The sequence below is a fragment of the Actinia tenebrosa genome, unplaced genomic scaffold (genome assembly GCF_029948245.1).
Source record: "Actinia tenebrosa isolate PJP-AT-01 unplaced genomic scaffold, QUT_ActTen_1.0 PGA_scaffold4__44_contigs__length_22323623, whole genome shotgun sequence".
NCBI lineage: Eukaryota > Metazoa > Cnidaria > Anthozoa > Actiniaria > Actiniidae > Actinia > Actinia tenebrosa.
Genome location: NW_028292581.1, coordinates 19,062,749 through 19,088,655, shown reverse-complemented (window position 1 = coordinate 19,088,655; position 25,907 = coordinate 19,062,749). Strand labels below are relative to the sequence as shown.

The 25,907-nt window shown below is 39.6% G+C and overlaps 3 protein-coding genes across 9 annotated transcripts in view; 2 read left to right on the top strand and 1 right to left on the bottom strand.

The window, feature by feature from the left end:
- Positions 1–25,907, top strand: part of LOC116289770 (procathepsin L-like) — a 101,323-nt gene that overhangs the window by 69,918 nt on the left and 5,498 nt on the right. For 4 of the 7 annotated variants that reach the window (XM_089036551.1, XM_089036552.1, XM_089036550.1 and 1 more), the window contains one exon: positions 7,964–9,148. The exons of 1 other annotated variant lie outside the window; for it this stretch is intronic. In XM_089036551.1, coding sequence (XP_088892677.1) covers positions 8,007–9,143 — 1,137 coding nt within the window. In that variant the 5' untranslated portion in view covers positions 7,964–8,006 and the 3' untranslated portion in view covers positions 9,144–9,148. Of the gene's footprint in view, positions 1–7,963; positions 9,149–24,441; positions 24,594–25,907 lie in introns of those variants that run through there. 2 more of the 7 variants (XM_089036553.1, XM_089036555.1) reach the window with 2 other exon arrangements.
- Positions 9,148–15,049, top strand: LOC116296677 (uncharacterized). The gene is made up of 2 exons (XM_089036547.1): positions 9,148–13,543; positions 14,882–15,049. Exons 1-2 carry the CDS (start codon positions 9,297–9,299, stop codon positions 14,883–14,885), a joined length of 4,251 nt encoding a protein of 1,416 aa, XP_088892673.1. The 5' UTR covers positions 9,148–9,296; the 3' UTR covers positions 14,886–15,049.
- On the bottom strand, positions 15,735–21,370 carry LOC148907423 (uncharacterized). Its single transcript, XM_089036867.1, has 2 exons — positions 18,349–21,370; positions 15,735–18,247 (listed from the first exon to the last, which is right to left on the bottom strand). Exons 1-2 carry the CDS (start codon positions 21,368–21,370, stop codon positions 15,735–15,737), a joined length of 5,535 nt encoding a protein of 1,844 aa, XP_088892993.1.

Sequence of the window (25,907 nt, the reverse complement as noted above, 5' to 3'; positions counted from 1 at the left end):
TGAAGACACCGCAATAACCAGTCCCCAGTTACAATGGTAACTCATTATTTAAATATGAAATTAGAAAACAATCGTTATCCTTTGCAAATGCAAAAGCTAAACGAAATCTTAATAGCAATGAGGAAATAGAAGATAGGATAAAAGTATAGAACAAATAGAAAATTGGCAATCCAGTGATACATTACTAAAAGAAATTATGAAACTTTTAAAACTAGAATTAAACCATATGAGTAAGCACATTACAAACGGAATACTCATAAGATCCAAGGCCACATGGTTTTGAATATGGCGAAAGGAGCAATAAAGACTTTTATGATCTTTTAAAAAATTCAAATCTTCGTTATAAAAAATACTTCTTAATGAAAATCGTCGAAAAACCTTAATAAACTATTAAAGATAACTGAAAGTCACTGGTATCAAATGTACATGGGCAAAAATTCTATTGATGGTTTTCATGGCGGCCATGTTGGAGGAACTTAACAAAAGATTTGTCAATGAATTATTTCGTTATATCCTCCAACATGGCCGTCTTGTCTCTTTTGTTATTTAATTCTGTTGGAAATGGTTGAAAACCATCAATATAGCATGGCGGATGAGCATGCCCACTTCGCTCGTTTCTGTGGAAATAAAATGGCAGCTTTATAAGAGAATGATTGGTAGATTGTAAATTCGAAATTATAAGTTTCTGATAGATATGGCTCACCTCTGCACATCTAGAAACTGTCATATCCTATCTAACTTGAGTAGATCGTAAACATTCTTTACTATAATGCACCATTCCACGGCCCGAAGCTCGTAAAATCTTTGAAAATTGCTCCCCATAACTGCCAGTTAAATAACAGGGAGCCCGGCTTGGTGTAGTCTGCTGTGCAGACGTTTTTAGTGTCGGCTCGTGCCTTTTTTTCTTTTTTTCTTTTTTTTTTTTTGCGGATACAAAAATTTCCGGATACGTGTGGACGGGGCCAAATACGAGAAAATATACGATCGGATCCCATAGGAAAACATTATGTTCACATAATCTAAAATAAATGTTCTACACTTATTATGTCATAATTTTGCCGTTTTCAATACGCTTTAATGTGCTTCACTTTAAAAGATTTCAACAAACGATTAATACTTCTTTTATTATTACGGGGGTTCATTCAACATTTAGTTATCGATTGACACGGTTTTCTTTGTTATTCATAAGGCTTTATTTTTATTACAACCCTCATAAACAATGGACAAACTTAAAGCCCGGGGAGGGAATTGAAATGCAGCAGGGAAGAGCGGGGCTGATATGAATTAATCTGATTGGCTCATTATGAATCGAAGGTCAATATATAGTTATAAACCCGGTTTATAACTATATATTGACCTTGAATTTATAATGAGCCAATCAGATTAATTCATATTGTTATGTTTAAGGGTTCAACGGTAATCGTGGTGTTATCCAACTTATTTTATTATAACTAAAACGTTTTACATACGTTGCTCCCCGCCATGTGGTCACACACCGCAATCACGTGACCACCACAGGTAGCCCAAACTACATAACACTCCTTCCTTCCTTATGAAATTCAATGTTCTAAACAATCAACAACTGTTCCAATAATATAAACAAATTAAATCATAATGTCAAATGTTCCTATGACTCTTTGATCAAACGCTGAGGTGGTTTCCTCGCTCGTAGTGGGTAACGTCGACCTGATGAAGGTGGTTTAGGACTTGGTTTCCCTGCTGCATCTCTTGTTGATATCACCTCTGAGGGATTTTCTTGGAGGGTCTGCCCTTTCGCTTCAGGTTGGACTGGTATAGGTGAGATTGGCAGAGCTCTATCTCTTTGGGGTACTGGCAGCTGTTGTGTTGGTGAGTTTACATCCCCCTGTGGTACAGATGGGTTGACATCCCTTTGAGGTACAGGTGACAAAGAGTTTCCCAACGTCTCCGGGAACTCTTCTCTCCTGGGTGGCCACACATTTTCTGCAAATTCTTTAAGTTGGTCAATGTGGCGTTTCCAAATGAACTCTCCCACTTGGACTTGATAGGTTACTGGGCCTAGCTTGGTCAGGACAACGCCTTGACTCCAGGATTCCTTAGTATTAGATCGGTAATCTTGAACTAAAACTGGATCTCCAACGCTAAAATGTCTTTTTGGTGTTGTACTGCAAAGCCCTTTTTGTGGCCTTGCAACCTTCTTTGCCATGTCAGGGTGTAGCACATCTAGTCTAGTGCGTATACGCCTACCCATTAGCAGTTCAGCTGGGGTATATCCAGTAGCCGTGTGGGGTGTGGTTCGGTAACTCAAAAGAAAAGAGGCTATCTTCTGATTTAGTGTTCCTGGCTCCTTTCTAACAGTTTTCATTGCTTGTTTAAAGGTTCGAACCGCTCTTTCCGCTTCCCCATTAGAGGCGGGATGGTATGGGGCACTTAAGATGTGTTTGATCTTGTTACATTTCAGAAACTCCTTGAATTCTTGAGCAATAAACTGTGGACCGTTGTCTGAAACTAGTTCTTCAGGTAAACCATGTGTTGCAAACACCATACGCATTGCAGCAATGGTTGCTTCAGCAGTAGTGCTAGACATACGTAGGACCTCTAACCATTTACTTTTAGCATCAATCACAATCAGGAAGGACTCCCCAAGAAATGGACCACAATAATCAATGTGAAGTCGCTGCCAGGGTTTATGGGGCCATATCCAGGGATTATCTGCGGTAGTTGGTGCCCTACTATTTGAGCTTTGACACTGCTCACAACTTCGAACTAGGTGTTCAATGTCTGTTTCTAGGCCTGGCCACCAAACATGTATCCGGGCCAAAGCTTTCATGCGTACAATTCCTGGGTGGTTCAAGTGTAATTCAGCTAACACCCGATCTCTGCATTTTGCTGGTATCACCACCCGTGTCCCGCGCAACAGGCATCCATCTTCTACACTGAGCTCCTCTATCTTGGTGAAATAACTTTTCAGATTGTCTGGCACTTCATGTTTCTCTGGCCATCCATGCAATGTCCAATACAGGACTCGGGATAGTAGAGGGTCCCTAGCTGTTTCTGTGCGTAGGAGGTTGACATCAATTGGTACTCTTTCAATCTGTACTTTGTTGACTGCTCCAGCTTCATCGAATTCGAAATCCAGTTCGGTTGACTCTGTTTCTGGCAGCCTTGACAATGCATCGGCGTTTGCATTCTTTTTGGAGGACCTATACTTGATATCATATTGATAGGCTGACAGTTGTATTGCCCATCGCTGTAATCTTGATGCTGCAATAGCTGGGATTCCCTTTTTTGGACCGAACAATAATGTGAGGGGTTGGTGGTCGGTCACAAGTGTGAACCTACGCCCATACAAGAACTGTTGGAACTTCCTTATGCCAAAGATTATGGCCAAGGCTTCCTTCTCTATCACTGAATAGTTCCTTTCTGCCGATGTTAATGCTCTAGAGGCGTAAGCAATTGGACGTTCCACACCTTCTTGACTGACATGAGAAATCACCGCCCCTAGGCCAAAAGGAGAGGCATCTGCTGCTAATTGTACTTCCAGTGCTGGGTTGTAATGGACTAACACTTTGGATGACGTTAACGTGTCCTTTAAGGCTTGAAAAGCTTGCAGGCATTCCTCACTCCAAACCCAGGGAACATCCTTAGCCAACAGCTGGTTGAGTGGGGCTGACAGCGAGGACATGTTAGGAATAAACTTTCTGTAATAATTAACTAATCCTAAAAAAGATTGCAGTTCAGTTTTGTTCTTAGGTTCTGGCACCCTCTGCACCGCTCGTACCTTTTCTGGCGAGGGGTGGATTCCCTCTCTGTCAACTACGAAAGCAAAATACTCGATCTTGGGCTGCATGATACTACACTTGGATGTCTTCAGTTTCACTCCACGTGATTCCATTCTTTTCAGAGCTGCATGCAAATTTTTTGTATGCTGGGGAGTGTTCTCTCCTGTGACTATCAAGTCATCTAGGATCCCTCCAGTGTGACTCAAACCATCTAGTAGCTTATCCATGATCTGTTGAAATAATGCCGGTGCCGCTGCTACGCCAAAAGGAAGCCTTGTGTATCGGTACAGTCCTAAGTGAGTAGTGATTGTCACATAGGGCTGTGATTCTTCATGTAAAAGAACCTGCTGATAGGCATTACTGAGGTCTAGCTTTGTGAAAAGCTCACCCCCATTCAACTTAGTAAACAGTTCTTCAGGGGTAGGCATTGGGTATTCAGGTACATCCAGGTATGGGTTTAATGTTACCTTAAAATCTCCACAAATTCTGACTGAACCATCAGGTTTCAATACTGGTACTATTGGTGTAGCCCAGTCAGAACTTTCAACTTTCTTCAGAACTCCCTCTTCTTCTAACCGCCTTAGCTCTTCAGCCACCTTATCCTTGAGAGCATAGGGTACGGGGCGTGGCTTGAAGTATTGAGGTGTTGCCTTTTCTTTCAATTGGAGTTTGGCAGTAACTCCTTTGATGGTGCCCAGTTTCCCATCAAACAAGGTTGGGTACTGTTTCTTTAAATCAGCTAATGTAGGCTTTGGACAATTGACTCGATAGATATTACTTATCTCTTCCCAGTTTAATCTCACTTTTGCCAGCCAGTCTCTCCCCATTAATGCTGTTCCCTTACCTCTAGTAATGATTACTGGCAAATCAGCTTCTTGACCAGAATACTTGACATGAACTAGGGTCTCCCCTACTACTGGTATGATATGACCTGAGTAGCTTTTTAAAATAACAGCTGATCTCTGTAGTGGTTTTGCTCCGAACTGATCTTTCCACATTTTCTCTGGTATTACAGTGGCTGCAGCTCCCGTGTCTAATTCTAGCTCGCAGGGAGTGTCATTGATAGTAATTGGGACCATAATTGCATCAGGTTTTCTGGTTTTATCTAGACTGAGGTTCCACATGGGCCGTTCATTGGGATTATATTGGTCACTATCACCACTTTCAGACTCACTAGACTCACTACTTTGTTCTTGGTGGCCAACCAACTTGATCCTAGAATTTTTTTTCTTCTTCTTTTTCAACTCCACTGGCTTCCTCAGATCTTGTGTTTTGACTCTTGTTCCCTTCTTGCCTCTTTCAGGGCATTTTGGCTTAATGTGCCCCTTTCTTTTGCAGGCATGACATTCTGCATCTTTGAAAACGCATTTCTCTGGGGAATGGTTACTTCTTCCACATCGAAAACACTCTTCCCTTTGGATATAATTTACTGGGGATGATTCAGTGCGAAATTGATTCATTTCTTTATTTGCCAATTCCATTCCCACAGCAATTTCTATGGCTTTCTTGAGAGGTAAATCTTCTTCGCCCAGCAATTTCCTTTTGATGGACCTGTCTCTCAGACCACAAACTAACTTGTCTCGCAGGGCTTCGTCACGAAACGCTCCAAAAGCACAAGTTTCTGCTAGTTTCTGAATCTTAGCTAGAAAATCTCTTACAGACTGGCCTTCCTCTTGCTCATACTTGTGAAACTTATACCTCTCAGCAGTGACAATGGGTTTGGGCGTCAAGTGTCTCGCCATGATTTCCACTATTTCTTTATAGGACTTCTCGGTTGGCTTGGTTGGGGCTGTTAAATTCTTTAACAACGAATACATCTTACCTCCCATTAAGGTAACTAAACTTGCGACTTTTTTGCCCTCTGGGACATTATTGACTATGAAAAACATTTCCAACCGCTCCACATACGTCAACCAATCTTCGTTGTCGGGATTGAACTCGTTCATTCTTCCAAAACAACTCGCCATTGCTGGGCCAAGACTGTTTATTCCAGGTTGATTTTCGGCACTTGCCGTCGCTTTTTCGTTCATTTCTACCAATCGATTACTCCGCTCCTCGTCGCCAATGTTATGTTTAAGGGTTCAACGGTAATCGTGGTGTTATCCAACTTATTTTATTATAACTAAAACGTTTTACATACGTTGCTCCCCGCCATGTGGTCACACACCGCAATCACGTGACCACCACAGGTAGCCCAAACTACATAACACATATCAGCCCCGCTCTTCCCTGCTGCCTGACGAGTAAACTATCTGGGGAATAATACTATTCTACAGAACTAATCTAATTAATGTTTACATTCAAAAAAACTATAGAGATATGTTTTCTAAACATTACATTATCAAATCGTTGCTAGTGCTCATAGTTTATGTGTTAAAGTTTACAACACAGTTTTTAAAATAATAATTCTTACAAACTGGGTTTTGCTTATCCTTTTCACTACATTTCTTCTTGTTTTCCTGCGATGTAGATCAGCATGGGAAACATCGGCAATGTCCCGCTTCGGTTCTTGTATCTCTAACTCATTATTTTTCTCTCCGATGTTGGCTTCTACTTCCAAACAATTTGCATTATCAAACAAAAAATCATGCAACTGCAAATTGAAAATTGGGCTCGAATGCTGAGAAAAGGTATTCGGCGTTATAAAAACTGCCTCTTCGTCACTACTCTCCAACTCCATTGCCATACAGCCACATGTGATTACGAAACCCTAAAATCTATGGTTTTCTATTATCATCTGCACTTTTGTTTAATCAGCATCATAGATTTCCAGAACATTAAAACTATGTGCCACATTACCTCTGTAGGGACTAGAGGGCATTAGTAAATCCCTTTATAATCAACTCACATTGTTCATGCTCTATAGACAACAAGGGAAATATAAAAACAAAGCGGGAAATGTTTACCCCTTTTGTATACGTACTAAACTTCCAACTGAACCACGAATATTTTTTAAAATTCTTTTTATTTTCATTATCTTAAAAGTCTAACATCAGAATATTATAGAAAACCTTCTTAATTGATAACTAAAATAGTTAGTTACCTCGAACGTCGGCAATAAGCCATATACATCCCTCGGGCCTGCGGCCCTCGGGATGTATATGGCTTATTACCTCCGTTCTCGGTAACTAACTCTTACTTTAAATATTTACAAAATTTTCAAAGGAATTAAGAAAATTTGTCTTACTACCAAATAATTCAGTGTTTACATAATATGATATCACTTTCTCGTAAACATATTTCAAACCATGTTTCTTGTAAATATATCTCAAACAATCTCAAACGTTCGATTTGAGCCCACCATGCGCGCGCGCTCAAAAACCCCTGAAAAATCTACAAGATTTTATTGAAGAACCCTACGCGTTTTGAGCTTCAACAGGGCAAAACCCTCAAATTTGCACAGGACTCTCTATTTTTTAATATCTCATTCGAAAAAACTCCTAAAAATCTAGGTTATATCAACATTTTAGAAAAAGTTTATATTTCTAACACATGAAAAAATAGATTTTTGTAGGGATTTTTGTTCGACTTTATGAGATTTTTTAAGAGCACCGAAACTACAAAATATGACAAATCAATGTATCTCTTTGTCTTTTTGTCGAAAATATTTATGTGTTATTGTAGAATGATTTACTAGCCTTCATTCGTGCAATCATATAGTCTAGAAATTAACTGTTATCTTATGAATCTTTTTTTTTTTCTAATTACTTCCGGTGGTGCAAGTTTTGCTCCAAAAGCTCGCGCGTAGGCTTCCATTAAATGCTAATTATCTCGAAAACGAGCTAGGGACTGCCAATTTTTCTTTCCAGATTTGGAATCAGCATTAAATTTCAATTCGGAAAATCGAAGTTTTAAGAAAAGTTTAAATCCTTTTCCAAAAGTAGGCAGTCACCTTAAAGATAGTCGAGTTCGCAAAGATGAAAGAAAACAGTGCCGCAGGTTGACCGTAGCTTTGTATAGTTTTCAGTGTCATTCTTTATTTTCAATGCTATAATATTAGCTAGTAGGTTTATGCTAAAACAATTAGACTACTCGTTCTCGTTTTCTATGAGTCAAATAGCCGATTCGGCACTACGCGCCTCATCGACTATCTATTGACTCATAGAAAACTCGACCTCGTCTAATTGTTAAATATAGGTTTATCGATTGCACAGGCCGAATTGTTGTTAATTAAACTGAAAATAGAAAATATTCTTTCACAGTATATTACAGTTGGTCCGGCATGAAGCCTTCTGAGTTAAGAGGATGACTACTATTGATAACAGTACTGAACTTTCTGGTCTGTTGTATTGTGCCGTCATACAAAGAGACGAGAACGAGACTAGAGCATTGATTGATGCTGGTGCTGATGTCAACAAAACTGATAGATATGGTCAAACTGTTTTGTTTGATGCTGTCCAACAAAATAACAACGAGAGTATGGTTCGTGCATTGATTGATGCTGGTGCTGATGTCAACAAAACTGGTAGATATGGTCAAACTGTTTTGTTTGATGCTGTCCAACAAAATAACAACGAGAGTATGGTTCGTGCATTGATTGATGCTGGTGCTGATGTCAACAAAACTGATTTTAGGGGCAAAACTGCTTTGTTTGATGCTGTCCAACAAAGTAATAACGAGAGTATGGTTCGTGCTTTGATTGATGCTGGTGCTGATGTCAACATAAATGATAACGCTGGCGAAACTGCTTTGTTTGATGCTGTCCAACAAAATAACGAGAGTATGGTTCGTGCATTGATTGATGCTGGTGCTGATGTCAACAAAACTGATGGTTGGGGCAAAACTGCTTTGTTTGATGCTGTCCAACAAAATAACAACGAGAGTATGGTTCGTGCATTGATTGATGCTGGTGCTGATGTCAACAAAACTGATAGATATGGTCAAACTGTTTTGTTTGATGCTGTCCAACAAAATAACAACGAGAGTATGGTTCGTGCATTGATTGATGCTGGTTCTGGTGTCAACATAACTGATAAATATGGTCAAACTGCTTTGTTTGATGCTGTTCAACAAAATAACAACGAGAGTATGGTTCGTGCATTGATTGATGCTGGTGCTGATGTCAACAAAACTGATTTTAGGGGCAAAACTGCTTTGTTTGATGCTGTCAAACAAAATAACAACGAGAGTATGGTTCGTGCATTGATTGATGCTGGTGCTGATCTCAACATAACTGATAGATATGGTCAAACTGCTTTGTGTGATGCTGTCCAACAAAATAACAACGAGAGTATGGTTCGTGCATTGATGGATGCTGGTGCTGATGTCAACAAAACTGATTTTAGGGGCAAAACTGCTTTGTTTGATGCTGTCCAACAAAATAACGAGAGTATGGTTCGTGCATTGATTGATGCTGGTTCTGGTGTCAACATAACTGATTAATATGGTCAAACTGCTTTGTTTGATGCTGTTCAACAAATTAACAATGAGAGTGTGGTTCGTGCATTGATTGATGCTGGTGCTGATGTCAACAAAACTGATTTTAGGGGCAAAACTGCTTTGTTTGATGCTGTCCAACAAAGTAATAACGAGAGTATGGTTCGTGCTTTGATTGATGCTGGTGCTGATGTCAACATAAATGATAACGCTGGCGAAACTGCTTTGTTTGATGCTGTCCAACAAAATAACAACGAGAGTATGGTTCGTGCATTGATTGATGCTGGTGCTGATGTCAACAAAACTGATTTTAGGGGCAAAACTGCTTTGTTTGATGCTGTCCAACAAAGTAATAACGAGAGTATGGTTCGTGCTTTGATTGATGCTGGTGCTGATGTCAACATAAATGATAACGCTGGCGAAACTGTTTTGTTTGATGCTGTCCAACAAAATAACAACGAGAGTATGGTTCGTGCATTGATTGATGCTGGTGCTGATGTCAACAAAACTGATTTTAGGGGCAAAACTGCTTTGTTTGATGCTGTCCAACAAAATAACAACGAGAGTATGGTTCGTGCTTTGATTGATGCTGGTGCTGATGTCAACATAAATGATAACGCTGGCGAAACTGCTTTGTTTGATGCTGTCCAACAAAATAACAACGAGAGTATGGTTCGTGCATTGATTGATGCTGGTGCTGATGTCAACAAAACTGATTTTAGGGGCAAAACTGCTTTGTTTGATGCTGTCCAACAAAGTAATAACGAGAGTATGGTTCGTGCTTTGATTGATGCTGGTGCTGATGTCAACATAAATGATAGATATGGTCAAACTGTTTTGTTTGATGCTGTCCAACAAAATAACAACGAGAGTATGGTTCGTGCATTGATTGATGCTGGTGCTGATGTCAACAAAACTGATTTTAGGGGCAAAACTGCTTTGTTTGATGCTGTCCAACAAAATAACAACGAGAGTATGGTTCGTGCATTGGTTGATGCTGGTGCTGATGTCAATATAACTGATGAAGAAGACAGAACTCCTTTGTTTTATGCTGTGCAACAAAGAAACAACGAGAGTGTGGTTCGTGCATTGATTGATGCTGGTGCTGATGTTAACATGACTGATAATGATGGCGAAACTGCTTTATTTCATGCTGTCCAACAAAGTAACAACGAAAGTGTGGTTCGTGCACTGATTGATGATGGTGGTGCATTCGTCAATGTGCGTGATGTTTATGGGAGAAAACCATTGTTTTACGCTCTCGACTGTCCAAAGTCAGCTCGTATTCTTGTTAAAAAGGGACAAAAACAATTCTTTCATTTGAAGGATAACTGTAATTGCAACATTTTGGACTTTTTCGTTGAAAGACATTTATTCAAAGATGATATTAAAGACTTTCTTTCACAAGATATCCCTGGGGACTTTTTCCAATTGCTTGAAGAATGTGGAGTACAGAAAATAACATTTGCTAAAGCAATTTTAAATATGGTTTTCTGTAAGTTTTCTTTGATGTTCCTAGAAAGGTCAAAGTTAGAGCAGAAGAGAGATATGCCCTTTAGATGTTGTAGTCAAATTCATATTACTAAAGCCCTGAAACAAGCTAGTCAGTTTATTGATAATCATTGGGAAGTGGAATCTTTGATTTGGCTGGTAAATGAAAAATGTACAAATGGAGAAAAGGTAACAGAAGCTTTACGATTATTGGTTGAGTTAGGTGCCGATCCTAATAGTGTTGATTCATATGGTAATACAGCCCTTCACTATGCGACTTGTTTACCGTTGATTGGTGTGCCTCAAAAGATCGTGAAGGAGATTTGTTTTCAGCTGGAGAATTTTGGTGTACAATTAAACTTGAGAAATCATGAGAATCAAACACCTCTTATGTTTTGTTTGTCTCAAAACAAACTTGACAGATTAAGAGATAATCAAACTACATCTTCTGCGATTCAAGCAGTGGTTGAAGTCTGTAACGTTTTGTCAAAACACGGATCTAGCAGTGAAGAAAGGTCTCGAATTGGAAAAACTGTTTTTCATTTAATACTAGAGCTTTTCCAGCAAGGACTTTGTTTAAGTGATAAGACGGTAAGACAAGATGTCATGCATGAAACAATGAAGCTTTTACAATTATTTTCATCTGCAAAAGTAGCAAAAACACAGATTATTAACATACGTGATGCTGATCTCAACTCACCACTGCACCTTTGGGCATCACTAGAATTACCATCACCTCAAGACTATACCAGTAATGTTACTAAAGATCTCACATTTGACAAATTCTTACAAACATTGTTAAACTACCTCGTAAGATGTGGAGTAAAACTGAATGTCAGAAATGGTGCCGATCAAACCCCTTTACATTTGTGCAAGACCTGGATAGCTGTGAAGCTGTTGCTTGATGCTGGAGCAAAGACTAACGTTGTCGATTCATCAGAAACATCACCTCTTGCTGCCGCGTCTAAGAAAAAGGTGCTATATGATGGTCATTATCAGAATCGTCTTTACCCAGATGTTTCAACCTTAGCAGATCCAAAATCCTTTTGGGAAACTGCCATTGACAAGGGGCTTGATCCATGGACAGGCGACAAAGAGGGTGAGTCAGTTTTGAATATTCTCATTAGACACAATGAGTTTGTTCTTGCCAAAGCTTTGATCGACGTGGCTTGTGACCGGAAATACACTCAGTCCGAGACATTTGCAGTTGGTCTTTTGAATGCCATCTGTAAAGACGAATCAACACGAACGAATTGGAAAAGCATTATTGTCCTCGATATTTTGAAGGCAAGGAAAGGTCCCACAAATGCGTCGGAACCACTTCGTCTTTGCTGTAGAAATATGCTACAAAGTAGCGTATTGGATGATAACAATGCAAAAGGGAAGTATCCGTCTTCATCTAATGAAGAAGGAGATGATGATTGGCAACCTACATCAAAGAAAAGAAGAATGGACCCATCAATCTTTTCAATACAAGCAAAGATTGAACACTCGTCTGTCCATTGTGAAATCATTAAGATCCTTCGATTGTATGGAGCTGATGGCAATTCTTGCTTGGACATGGCAGACTCTTCTGATGCTCTTAAAGAACTCCTCACCGAACCCTTAGATATCGACCCAGTGTCTGTACTCATTCCATGGACTTCTACGTCAAAGAAATACGAAGTAAAATTGGCCAAAGTTGCTAGGCGACAAGAGTGCGATTTGATCCATGAGGAATTTTGGTGTCATAACGAACACGTAGGAAGTGGATCGTTTGGACTTGTCTTTGTTGGAATCAATGAAAAGGATGGCAGAGAAGTGGCCGTCAAGCGCATTGAGAAATTACGTATGCAGCGACCAGAAGACAAACGAGAGATTACAAATCTCACAGCGCTTGCAGACTGCGAACAAATTGTTCGTTATTTGTATTTCTTTGAAGAGCAAAAGTTCTCATATATTGTTTTAGAACTGATGGAAGGAAATCTTGACGAGTACCTTACTGATGGTTCCACATTTGACGCCACAAAAAGTACTCACCTTTGTCAAGATGTAGTCAAGGGGTTGACGTTTCTTCATGAGCAGAATATTATTCATCGCGACCTGAAGCCAGGGAACATTCTTTACAAAACACATCCTCATCTTCGTCTGAAAATTGCAGACTTTGGTCTCAGCCGTCGCATTGATAGTAGCACAACCACAGTGTATGGTACTAATGCAGGAACGAGGTGTTGGATGGCCCCAGAAGTGTTGATGGGTACTCCCAATCATTCCAAGGCATCCGACATGTTTTCATGTGGACTTGTTCTTCATTACATTCTGTCAGTACAAAAACACCCATATTCTATGAACAATAGTCAAATGCCTTATGAAATAGAAACCAACATGACAAAAGGGAAAATAGAAGGATGGGATGACTCTCTTTCTCCAGAAGCTACTCACCTAGTCAAAAACATGCTTGGTAGTGATAAAGACAAACGACCAGTTGCGGCAGAAAGCCTGGATCATCCAATGTTCTGGTCAGATAAGAAAAAAGTTGATGTTCTTTTTGCTGTTGGAAACCAGTCAGTGTTTGGTTACCCACGTGCGGGAAGATCAACTTGTCTATCTGCTGTGGAGACCGACTTGGAGAAGAGCTTTAGTACCATAGTTGTGCATGGAACGTGGAATGACCCAAGGTATAAGGACATGAATCATTTCTACACTGAAATGACGTCCAGCAAGAGAAAGTCTTACGATACTCACTCTGTAGTAGAGTTAGTGCGGTTTATACGCAATGCTTACGCACATGTCTCTGAAGGCACACGAAAGAAGATGTTACTGGATGACTTTGCGTTTCTGAAATATTTCCCTCATCTTGTGATGGAAGTGTACAAAGTTGTGACCGATCATGGATGGAATCAAACAATAGATGAAGTCAAGTACGCGATAAACAGGTAAGATGTTTTAATTAATTTATAAATTTATAGAAGTGTTTGTATATCAGCCATATTCTTAATTTGGGTCCCCCCCCCCCCCCAATATTGTTTGATTAACACTTTCTGTACTTAAACAAGCGGCTCGGTACCACTGTTTGCGTTACTATAAGATTGTTGACAGAACTCATGACATTTTGCGTGATAAAAAAAAAGTCAAATTCTAAGTAGTGTTTAAAAAACGAGTAGGAGTGTTTTATCAGGTATAAAAGCACGAGGCGTAGCCGAGTGCTTTTATACCTGATAAAACACGATCTACGAGTTTTTTGAACTGCTTAAGACACTCATGAACAATTTATAAGATTTTGGTTCAACTGGAGCCACCATACACGTCACGAACATGGATTTTTATACTTCGATAGAGATTTGACGTCACGGGCATGCGCAACCAGATTCAATAGAAGCTCCCACACGTTGGATATTGCGTGCCAAGGCAAAGACAGGCACGTTAGTCAAAGATCTTTAGGGTTGACTATGACTTTGATGAAGCTCTATGTCTTCATCTAAACTTGGATGCATACTTCATCCCTGATGAAGTCATCCTCATAGTATTCGAGTGGCCTTTATATAAAGATCACATATGTTTTTTATATAAAGACACATGTGTCTTTATGTAAAATCACTTGAATACTAATGAAGAGGACTTTATCGGGTATAAAGGTCCATGCACGTGACGTGTATGGTGGCTCCAATTGGACCATAAGCTTATGAATTATTAATGAGTGTTTTAAGAAAGTATAAAACATCGCTGGTGTTGGGGAGGGGAGGAGACTCCCATATACAAAAGGGTGGGATAGGTAGTTAGAAATTTTGAAAATAACTCCTACGAAGTACAGTCTTTGAAGGTGGGCGTGGCAACTAATAATTTTTACCCCTAAAAGGACTACCAACTATGTATGAATGGTAAATGACCAAAGTCAGATGATGAACTGAAAATAAAAATCCTAAAAATTAAAACTTTATTTCCGGCTGTTATTATCTAATCTCGGGTATCCTATTACCTGAAAAATACCCTACTGGCTTACTCTATGGGGGCCTTTTGGATTTGTGACACCCTAGGAGGTACCACTGATCTGGAACTCTAATAGTTGTGTCAAGCACCTCCCCCACCCTTCCCCCCTTTGATAGGAGTCCTGTCTCCTGTGTATAACATTAAGGATTTTATTTCCTTTTATTAATATTCAACTAAAAATTTATACCTAAAACTCACACTAAATATAATATCAAACGAAACCCAACACAGCCTGAGAAACCATTCTACTAAAAGTAATCGTAGTTGGTTTGTTTTCTTCTCACTAGCTGATGACTGTCATGTACTGTATGTAAAGGTACCAACGTCACGGTGACACAAGAGACGCACAAGATTGTTATCAACCATGTATGAACACTGGTATTGTAAAGGACCATTGATAATTGATTTAGTAGGGGAGGGGAGGGGTATCAATCAGTAGGATAAACAAGACACAATACTGTACAACATACACTGGTATTAAAGGACCATTTATAATGGATTTAGTAGGGGAGGGGAGGGGTATCAATCAGTAGGATAAACAAGACACAATACTGTACAACATACACTGGTATTAAAGGACCATTTATAATGGATTTAGTAGGGGAGGGGAGGGGTATCAATCAGTAGGATAGACAAGACACAACACCGTACAACATGCACTGGTATTTGTTTCGTTTATTGACGAAATGTTACAAGCTACGGTTTCAGAACTAATTCTCTTCGCGAGTTATATACGAGTTGGTTCGAAATCTAAAAAATGCGAAGCAAAATAAAGCGTTACTTGTGTAGAAAAATATATATAAAGTTTAAGCGATCTGACTTACCCGGTAGCTTGCTCTGAAACTCGACGAACTGAATTTAAATTAGCGTCACTTACTTATATACAAATGCGACTTAATCCGAGGCAAGCTACTCGTGCGTGCGTGCAGAAAGGAATCTATTATTAAATTCATGCTTTTCGCGCATAACGAAACACTCCCCCCCCCCCCCCCCCCCCCCCCCCCCGGCCTAAATAAAGAATCTTATCTTAACCTTAATTCTTGGAAAAACACTTAATTCTAACTAAACAAGATGCATATTCAATAAATAATTCTTATCTAAAGTTCAAACTAGGTTTTTCTAGTGTCCTTCTTTTCTTCATTATTCAGTTTCTGCTACAGGAATCAGAACTACCAATTTTTGGACTGCTCTCTCTACAGTGGTGTAGTTTCTTCCTTGGTAGGTTTTCCGCGGCTCCCCTTGCTTGGGTACTTTGTACTGTACTTGCACTCGTCGAACTTTTCCATCTTGATCTGATTCAGCCTTGGATACCTTTCCAAGCTTCCAGTTTCCTCTCACCAAGTTTGAGTCTTGGTTCATCACTATATCTCCAACCTTGACATCTCGTCTGGCGGTATGCCACTTCTGTCTAACGAGCAGACTTGGGAAGAAATTCTGAGTCCATTTTTTCCAAAATGCATTCACGATACTTTGAACAAATTCGAAGCGGTATCTTGGATTGGCTGTCTCTTTAAATGGTCCACTTGGAATTCTTGAGGTCGATCTTCCTAAAAGAAGGTCATTTGGACACAAGTACTTGCCATCATCTGGTTGTGTTGGGAGTCTTCCGATCGGTCTTTCATTTACCAAATTCGCAGCTTCATAACAAACTGTCTGCAACTCTGAAAATGTCATAATGTTGTTTCCAATGGCAACTGTCAATGCTTTCTTGACCGACTTTATTAGAGCTTCTGATATACCGTTATACCATGGTGCATCAGCTGGAGTAAATTTCCATTGCATTCCTTCGGTGGCTCCAAATTCTGCTAGCTTGTCCCAGTCCCAGGATTGAGTCACGCTCTTTAGTTCTTCATTTGCAGCTACGAGCTGTGTTCCATTATCTGAGATAATTTGCTTGGGATAACCTCTCAGGGCAACAAAACGTCTTAGTACCATCAAGAACTTCTGGGCACTATAATCTGGCGAGACATCCACGTGTACCGCTCTTGACCCGAGACAATTGAAGATTACTCCATAAGCTTTTCCAGTGGATCTTTTCTTTACTTCATCGCGGATGCTAAAGGGTCCAAATAGATCGATGCCAATGGAACTCCAGGCTGGTGCAGGCTTTAACCTTTCTACTGGAAGTTTGCTCATCACTTGCTCCTCAGTCTTCTTTTCCAATTTCTTGCAGGTAACGCAGTGAAACTTTATTGACTTGGCCATCTTGTGAGCACTAATAATCCAAAATCGTGCTCTGACTTTGGCAACAGTAGTCGCGACGCCATAATGTCCTTGATTATGTACGTACGTTACATAAAGACGAGAAAAACGATGATCATAGGGTAGGAGAATGACTTCATTTTGATTGTAGCTCATTTGCATCCATTTATCTATTCGTCCGCCAACTGTTATCATACCATGATCCTTGTTGGTTGTAGGACAAAGGCGTTTTGAGCTCTTGTTGTTCATGTTCTGTTTCAGTTGTACTTGTGCGTTTCTTATCCAAAACAGTTCAGCTTTCTCGATCTCTTCAGAAGATAGAGGTTTTGTGGCATTCTTGAAACTAGGTTTGCTTTTTGGACTTGCGTCCTTTTGATACATAGCCAGTACTCTTGCTGTCACTCTCAGCAATCTGATGTAGGATGAGAATCGCTCGATGTTGATTCTTACTTCTAACGTATCTGATTGGATGTTTTGTGCCATCATAACAGGTTGAACTGTCTCTGGGAGAATTATGCTTGTGGGTTTCTGGGTTATTGGCCATTCACTTACTGGTAACTCCAAGAATTCTGGTCCCTTTTGCCAGGCACTGTCAACATCTAGTTCATCAGGTTTCTTGCCACGTGTTAACCAGTCTGCGATGTTCAGTTCTCCGTCAATCCAATACCAATCAGAGGGATTTGTCTTTTCTTGAATTTCACCTATGCGCGTGCCAGCGAACGTATTGAATCCGTATGATTCTTTCTGGACCATAGCTTGCACAATTTGCGAATCCACAAGATGGTAGAATTTCACAAAGTTGTATCTTGATTCTTTCTCTATGAAGACCTTTAGACGCTTGTTTAGAACTGCTCCACACAATTCAATTCTATCAATTGACATCTTCTTTACTGGGGTCAGGCGATTCTTCGACATGATTAGATTACTCTCAAACGTATTTTCTGGCATTTCCCATCTGGCGTAGGCACATGCACCATAAGCTTCTTGAGATCCATCGCTGAAAATGACTAGGGAAGGATCACCAACAGCATTACTTGGCTTGATACATCTGTTGAACGATATTTTCTCCATACCAAAAAGGTGCTTGAAGATTTGCAACCATTCACTTTGGAACATATCTGGAATAGGATCATCCCAATCAAGTTTTGGATCATTCAGCCATAGCCTTCTCATCTGCATCTTTGCTTTCACAGTAAACGGACCAGCAAGTCCCAGGGGATCATAGATCCCGTTAACTTGTGACAAAATCATTCTCTTTGTCAACGGCTCTGGAACTCTTTCAGGAATCTGCTTGACACTCAAATCGGGTTCTGTTCTTAACTTCTTCTTCTTCGGGGAGAAATTTAGACGCACTTTAAAGTAGAACTGGTCTTTGACGGGACTCCATACCACACCAAGAACTTTCTCTGAACTTGAATTTCTTTCGTCTTGTAAAAGCGGTTTATCGTCACCTTGATTAGATTCACGTGAGAACGTCCAATACTTGACTTGAAATCCTCCTTTCCTCAAGAGAGTCTCTATGTCTGTTGTTAGAGTTTAGCCTCTTCCTTGCTTTTGACGCTGTCAATGATGTCATCCATATAGGTATTGCTTGTGATGGTCTTTGCTGCTTGAGGATACTCTGTTGATGACATCTCTGCGGTTTTTCTCAAAGCTACAGTAGCTATTGTACCAGCGGGTTTGTCTCCAAACGATACTCTCTGAATAACGTAGGTGTCGGGTTCTCTATCCTTCTCCATATTTCTCCACAAGAATCGATGAGTGTTCTGATCTTTGATGCCAATCTTGACTGTGTGGTACATTTTCTTGATGTCTCCAGTAATTGCTGTTTCATTTTCTCTAAATCTGACGAGAACTCCAAGCAAATTATTAAGCAGGTCAGGTCCCTTGGCCCAATACTCATTCAAAACATGACCCATGTAGTTAGCGCTACTGTTAAATACTATTCGTACAGGGGTGGACTTGGAATCTGGACGAAGAACCTCGTGATGCGAAATGTAGTGGACTGGTCCTTTGTAATGTCTCATCTCTTCTGCAGTGAGCTTTCTGGCGACATTTCTGTTTATCATATCATCTATTTGCTCTTGATAGACTTTAGCATGTTCTGGATTCTTGACTAATCTTTTCTCTGTAGACATCAACAATCCCATTGCTGCTTTCCTGTTATCTGGTAATTCAGCTGGATTTCTTATCCAAGGGTAATCTGCGGTCCATGTGTTTTCTTCATTGTTGAATTTCAAGTTTTGTTCAATTAACTTCAGTTCTCGTTCTTCTTTTAGCGTATAGTCCTTCGATCCAGGAGGGCACTTTCCACATTTACAGCCGCCACAACGAGGAGTACACTCGATCCCAAGATTCTCGATCTTGTAGAAATCTTCTAAGTCTACTTTGGGCTTTACCTGACTAACATGATGAACTCCTCCAAGTACGTGTTGGCTACGCGTCTCTTTGACTTCCTTGAGAAGTGGGTGTCTACCTCCAAGACATCGTCCAAATCTGTTTTTCAGTAACATCAAATGTTCCACCTTTTGCTCTGGTTCTGGATGAAATGCAGCATACTCGTAACCAATTAGAACATCTACAGATCCTTCAGGCCTTGCTATGTCATCTCTCTTGATATCTTTGAATAAATGTACTGCTCCTTCGACGTCGATGCTATGGATGTCCGATGTGATTCTGTCTATCCCGAATGCATCTATCTCTACCACACATCTTTGCTTGTCTATCAGATGAAGTTTGTACCTTTTAGAGTTGATCGTCTCCGTCTTACCCCCAACTTTGATGATAGTCAATTGCGCGTTCTTGCTTGGCAATCTTTGTTCTTCAGCTTTGGCGTTGGTAATGAAACATAATGATGCTCCACTGTCCCACATGACATTTACGTCTCCTTTAGGTGTTGGAATTTTTTGAAAAAGTAGGAGGCAAGTTTCTTCTGCTAAGCTGTCACAGGACGTGGCACGTTTACCTTTTGGTGCCTCTTCATCTTGTGTTTTGCTGTGTTGGTTACTTACAGGTTCCTCAGTACTGTTCTGACTTTCTTCAGGATTGTGAAGTGTCTTGTGATGTCGTCTGGTACAACCACTTTCTCCACAGTTCTTTTTTCTCTTGCAGTCTCGGAACAAGTGTCCTGGCTTAAGACATGACCAGCATGCTTTTTTCGTCTTTATTAGATCTTTCTTCTCGCTGTACGGCTTAGATAAGTAAATACGACATTCATCTGTCCAGTGATCCGCGTTGTCATGTAACAAGCACTTCTGGGAAATCTTTCCATCAGAATAACGCTGTTGTCTCTCTCCTGGTTGGCGAGTATCTTGTTCTTTAGCTACTACATGATGGGCTGCTGATTTGTATGAAGTGTTGCTTGTACGTAATTCAGCTGCGTCGTATTCTATCGCTCTCTTCTGGCTTAGTAAAAACTGCAACAAACTAGGGAACTTGTTAACTCTTTCAACTTTACTGTCATCATCCGTCACCATCTTAGCCCATTCTTTTCTCACACTGGCAGGCAGTTTTTTCTCGATTATACTAACAGAACTAGTAGTTGTCATTTCGACTTCAAGGTCAAGTCTCTTAAGGTCTCTGAAGCCATCTTCCACGACATCAATAAATTCGATCAATCGCTTACTCTCTCCATCTCTTATCGGTCTTACCTTGCGTATGGTATCTATGATAGCATCAGCGATTTTCGATGGGTCACCATATTTCTCATCTAGGCGTTTCCATATTTGGTGGATGTCATCATCCACGCTTTTAACCACGCCCAAAGGTTCTTTGCCAAGACAGGATCTTAGCGTATATGGAGCGGTTGCTGTTGATAAACTTGTCATAACTTGTTTCTGGAAATCTGCTTTAAATCTCGGATATTCTCTTAATTCTCCTTCGAATCTCGGCATCTTTATTTTTTCCAACCGTAGATTATTCATCTTTGCTGTCTCCTGAATACTTAGTTCTTCTGTCAACTTTGTTTCAACTTCCTCAGCAGCTTGACTGTACATATTCTGTATAGCGACTATCCACGTGATTTCTAGAGTGGCACTTTCTCTGGGTAGCAGGCTGAGATACTCGTTGTTTGCTTTCTTGCAGTCGGCAAAGGCTTCATCTAATTCTTTCTTGGCTACCTTGAGGGCTGCAAGCGACGAATATTTCACAATATTTATAGCTTGTCCAAAGACTGCTTTGGCACTACTCCTTCTCACATACGCTTGATCTAACATTCGTTGAAATTTCTCTTCTTCTCTAAGAACCGCTTGCTTCTTTTCTTCTTGTTCCTTGGCTTCATTATCGGTAGACGTTTTCTTCTTCTCGTATTGATTCTGGCGTTTCATAGCGTCGCTGAACAAATCTTGCAATTCCAGAATCCATGTGTCACCGGCTTCTACCTCTTCATCAGTCAGGAATGTGGTATAAACATCGTGCTTTAACTCAACGGTCTTCCAGGTTTCAACCAATTCGTCGTAATTTCTCTTGACTATTTCTACTCCACAATCTTCGTCGATAGCCTTCTTTACTTCGTTTAATTTTCTGGTAAACTTGCCTTTAGCTGCTCGTCTTTGGTTCTTAACGTCATCGGCCATGTTCCAGTCGTCTTGGTGAGCCCGGATTTCGAATGTTTCGTTTATTGACGAAATGTTACAAGCTACGGTTTCAGAACTAATTCTCTTCGCGAGTTATATACGAGTTGGTTCGAAATCTAAAAAATGCGAAGCAAAATAAAGCGTTACTTGTGTAGAAAAATATATATAAAGTTTAAGCGATCTGACTTACCCGGTAGCTTGCTCTGAAACTCGACGAACTGAATTTAAATTAGCGTCACTTACTTATATACAAATGCGACTTAATCCGAGGCAAGCTACTCGTGCGTGCGTGCAGAAAGGAATCTATTATTAAATTCATGCTTTTCGCGCATAACGAAACAGTATTAAAGGACCATTGATAATTGATTTAGTAGGGGAGGGGAGGGGAGGGGAGGGGTATCAATTAGTAGGATAAACAAGACAGAAACAGAAAAAAAACACACACAAAAAAAACCCAAAAAAAAACAACAACAAAAAAACAACAAACAAACAAAGACAACAACAAGAAAACGAAGAAAAATGCTCATTCAATTTTCAGTATTTCAGCTATTCAGAGTGAGACATGGTATTTTTCTTGTATTGGGAAGTCATTTCTATAGACAGTCTTACATCATCCAGATGATTCTATCAATTATCCCATCAATCAAACTTCTTCAGATGACATTGATTTGAAGGTTGATTTAGAAACATTGAATGGTGTTATATGTCTGAGACTAGCTAGAGTGTTATCAGAACATGTTTTATAATCATTGTATACATACAGCTACAGTTTGTGATTTGATTTTTATTGTATAGTTTTCTAATAGGCAGTTAACGTTATTGTGTCTATACTGGTGAGCAAAATGTTTTTAAAATTTTAAATTGATTCTTTTTAGCTTCTTGTAAAGAACTGAATGAAACGATGTGCAACCAGTGTGCTACGAAATGTAGTTTTATTACGATCTCTTGAAAACAGTATGTAGAAAGTTTGTTTGCTCAGCAGTATATTTCACCCATGGGAATCAAGATGTTCATTCATTTGCTCTCAGCACGTGATTATGAGCTGCAAAGGGACTATTGTAGTTTTCTTTACATTCAGCTCTTGTATTTGAAGCTTTTATTATATATAATCAGTTTTTGTTGTAATGCCTTGTAATTCTTATTTGAGTACAAGACAAATTCGTTTTGCACTTATATCTGAAGATTTATCCTTATTCTGGTGTGGATCCAGGATTATCTTGTAGGAGTATTAATGCCCTGTTACACATTGAACTTTTAGCCTAAAATAGTCCAGTTTCGAATTCCAAATTACCGCTGTGTTCCTTGATTACAGACTCATTTGCACAGTGTTAGCCTCGTATCAGTGCTTAAATATTCACAAATACCAAGGGTAAAGTAAAGAATGCACAACTTCAACAATACAAACACTTAGAAACTCGACGGACCTTGACTGGAACACGTGAATATTCTGCACAAACTCGCGGCTAACCCTGTGCAAATGAGTCTGTAATCAAGAAACACAGCGGTAATTTGGAATTCGAAACGGGTCTATTGTGTGCAACAGTGTTGTGAGACATATTTCAAGGGGATGTTACACGGTGCAATTTAGCCTTGGTGAAACTTTCGTCGCGATAAAGTTGCACGAAAAGTAGAACTGCTTTCTACTCGTGCAACTGAAACGTGTTTCGCGAAAAAGTTTCGGGACGAAATTACGCCGTGTAACACCCACTTGAAACTTCACTTGAAACTGGTCTCGCAACGTCATTGCACGCAAGTTTCAGTTGAAAATTTCATTTGTAACAGGGCCTTTATTGCCTGGCTAGACGACATCCAACAATAGCCAATGTACGTGCACGGGCATGAATCCTTGGCACAAAGCATGATGGTAAACCAAGTAATTACGCTTTTTCGGCACCTCTAAAACTTTATCTGACAATTTTTCAACTTTCATCATATTATGACAATGTAAGTATTTCAACAGATGAAAATAACAAAGTTTGTTTTTTTCGGATAGTCCCTATAATTTCACTGCTATATTTCTGCAGTGTTCGGTTTCCCAGAGTGCCTTGTGAGCTAATTTGATGCATATTGCCTTAGTATTAGGAAGGATGCTTAATTTATGTACATAGGGGCTACCATTATGTTTTCCCTTACATTTTTGGAAGCCCCCATTTTTTGGAAATTCTCCCCCCACCCCCAATAAGAAGCAAACCATGGCACAATACCAACCCTGGTTTTATGAGTGGTTGGTCCTTAAAACAAAATGGCTCTCTTGTACCTTGATCTACTTTTGAGGAAATTTGCCATATCCCCATTCTATCACAACAACCCGACCACTGAAAAATCATGACCACCTACAAAATCATCAGACACCCCCTGTGCATAAATTATGAACCCTCCATTAGTAGTACTATTTAATATTCTGTTATATTGATGATTTTAAAAATAATAAAATAAATAAAATTTGGATGTTTACACGATGTTTTTTTTATTTATTGAGTATTTTGAACCAATTCTTTAAAAATAGGGAGGACTTATGCTTTTATATTTGAATTCATGGTCAACAAGACATCTGGCAGGAACATCAGCAAGCTAAGGTAGTTAATAGATATTTACAGCCCGAAGCTGCCTGCATTATACCCACGAATGCTGCGTGCCGAGTTGATTATCTAGTATAATTATTGTTCTTATCAAAATCCAATTGTTTTCTTTCTAGTAGGTAGGAATATCAGCAAGGCAGGTAGTAATATAAGCCAGGCAGGTAGGAATATCAACCAGGCAGGTAGGAATATCAACCAGGCAGGTAGGAATATCAGCCAGGCAGGTAGGAATATCAGCCAGGCAGGTAGGCGGATTAACTATCGAATACCCTGCACTTCATAAGCGTTCCTTTTTATGTTTGATTGGATACGCAGATACGAATTGAAGAATACCACCCCTCCCCTTTAGATATGAAGATACCTTCATACCTATAAAAGGGTGAGTGGTCTTCATGACTAAAGGGGGAGGGGTGGTGTTCTTCACTTTGTATCCGCAGGAATGCTATGAACAGATAGCTGTACGTAAACAAGGCTCTAAATACGGATGCCTGTGGTTTATTACGTCGGTCAGGAAAGTCAGCGGTATGATGCTTGAAAACAACAAGAAATAGAACACGATCTGTTGATATTTACCTTCTGACGAAAAGTTGCTGAAAACTGCGATCAAAGGTTATTAACTCTTTATTCCCATCACAGTAAAACTGGTAAGTGAATGTGCTACGAATATTAAAGCTGAAGGAAAGCAAAGAAAGGAGGAAATTAGAGAAATGTTGAGCTACACGGTTGAGGGGTTTTTAATAGAGTCACGAGGTTTTCGCGAGAGCCTTATACATTTTGTTTTGAGCTTAAAAAAGGGTACAGCTGTAGTTGTGTTCACCATATTTTTATTTCTTTTTTTCGTTAAATAATTAAGGGGTTTTGCCATCATAGGGATATTCTAACTCTAAAGAATACTTCGAATGATTCGTAAACAGTTCTAACTTTAAGCTATTTATATATCAAATTTTATTTAATTTTTTACAGAAAATAAGGTAAACGTAACCTTTTTTTTACTCCGACGAATGTCAGAAACGTCAGCACGTACATATTCAACCTTTTATTGATATTTTTTGTGGTGCTAGTAATTTTTTTTCACCCTTTCTTATACACACGCAATATTTATGTATGAACTTAACACACTCACTAATAATTCTTGAGAGAAACACAATAGAAATCATGACCGTGGAAACTTAGACTTTGAGCGGGCCCACTTTCCCCTCCAGAATCAGTAAAGACGAGTCTTCCAATCTCTCTGCATGCATGTCCACAGGAATGTACAATGGGCCATTGAATTTACTTTTTGTACTCCCACTCCCCACCCCTGTTGAGGAGCTAAGTTTTTTAAGAACCCCCTAAGAAATTCCTGGACTCATGAAGATGTGGAGTTTGCTGCAGTAAATGACTTACCCCTGAAGAATACATGTGAAATTGAGGTCCTCAAGAAAAACACAAAAACAACCCTGAACCCCAAAGAACTCGATTACAAAACTTCCCCAGGCCCCTGAAGAACTCCATCACAAATATACCCCCAGACCCTTGATGAATTCCATCACAGAAACACCGCCAGATCCCTGAAGAATTCCGACTGGGAAGGGGGGTAAGAATTAATGCAATAGCCTAATCCCAACCAAAACACTGGTCTTTACTGAGTCCTGTACTTGCATGTCTCTGTACTGTCATATATAAACACACTGGGAGGTGCAGAGCACAAGGGGAGCAAACGTAGGAACACTCTTGCTCTTGTTTCTCAATTAGTGCTCTACAGCTCCCAGATTATTTACTGTATATCACTTTACAGACACATAAGCAGCTATTTTTGAACAACTTTACATTAATTCTTTATCCTCTGATATAAATGCAGTATCAAAAGTATATAATATCTTATAACTATTTTATAAATAAATATAAAGGCTATGTTACTGTTATTATGATATATAGGTAATAATACTTAACAAGTCATTATTTCTGTATTGTTTATT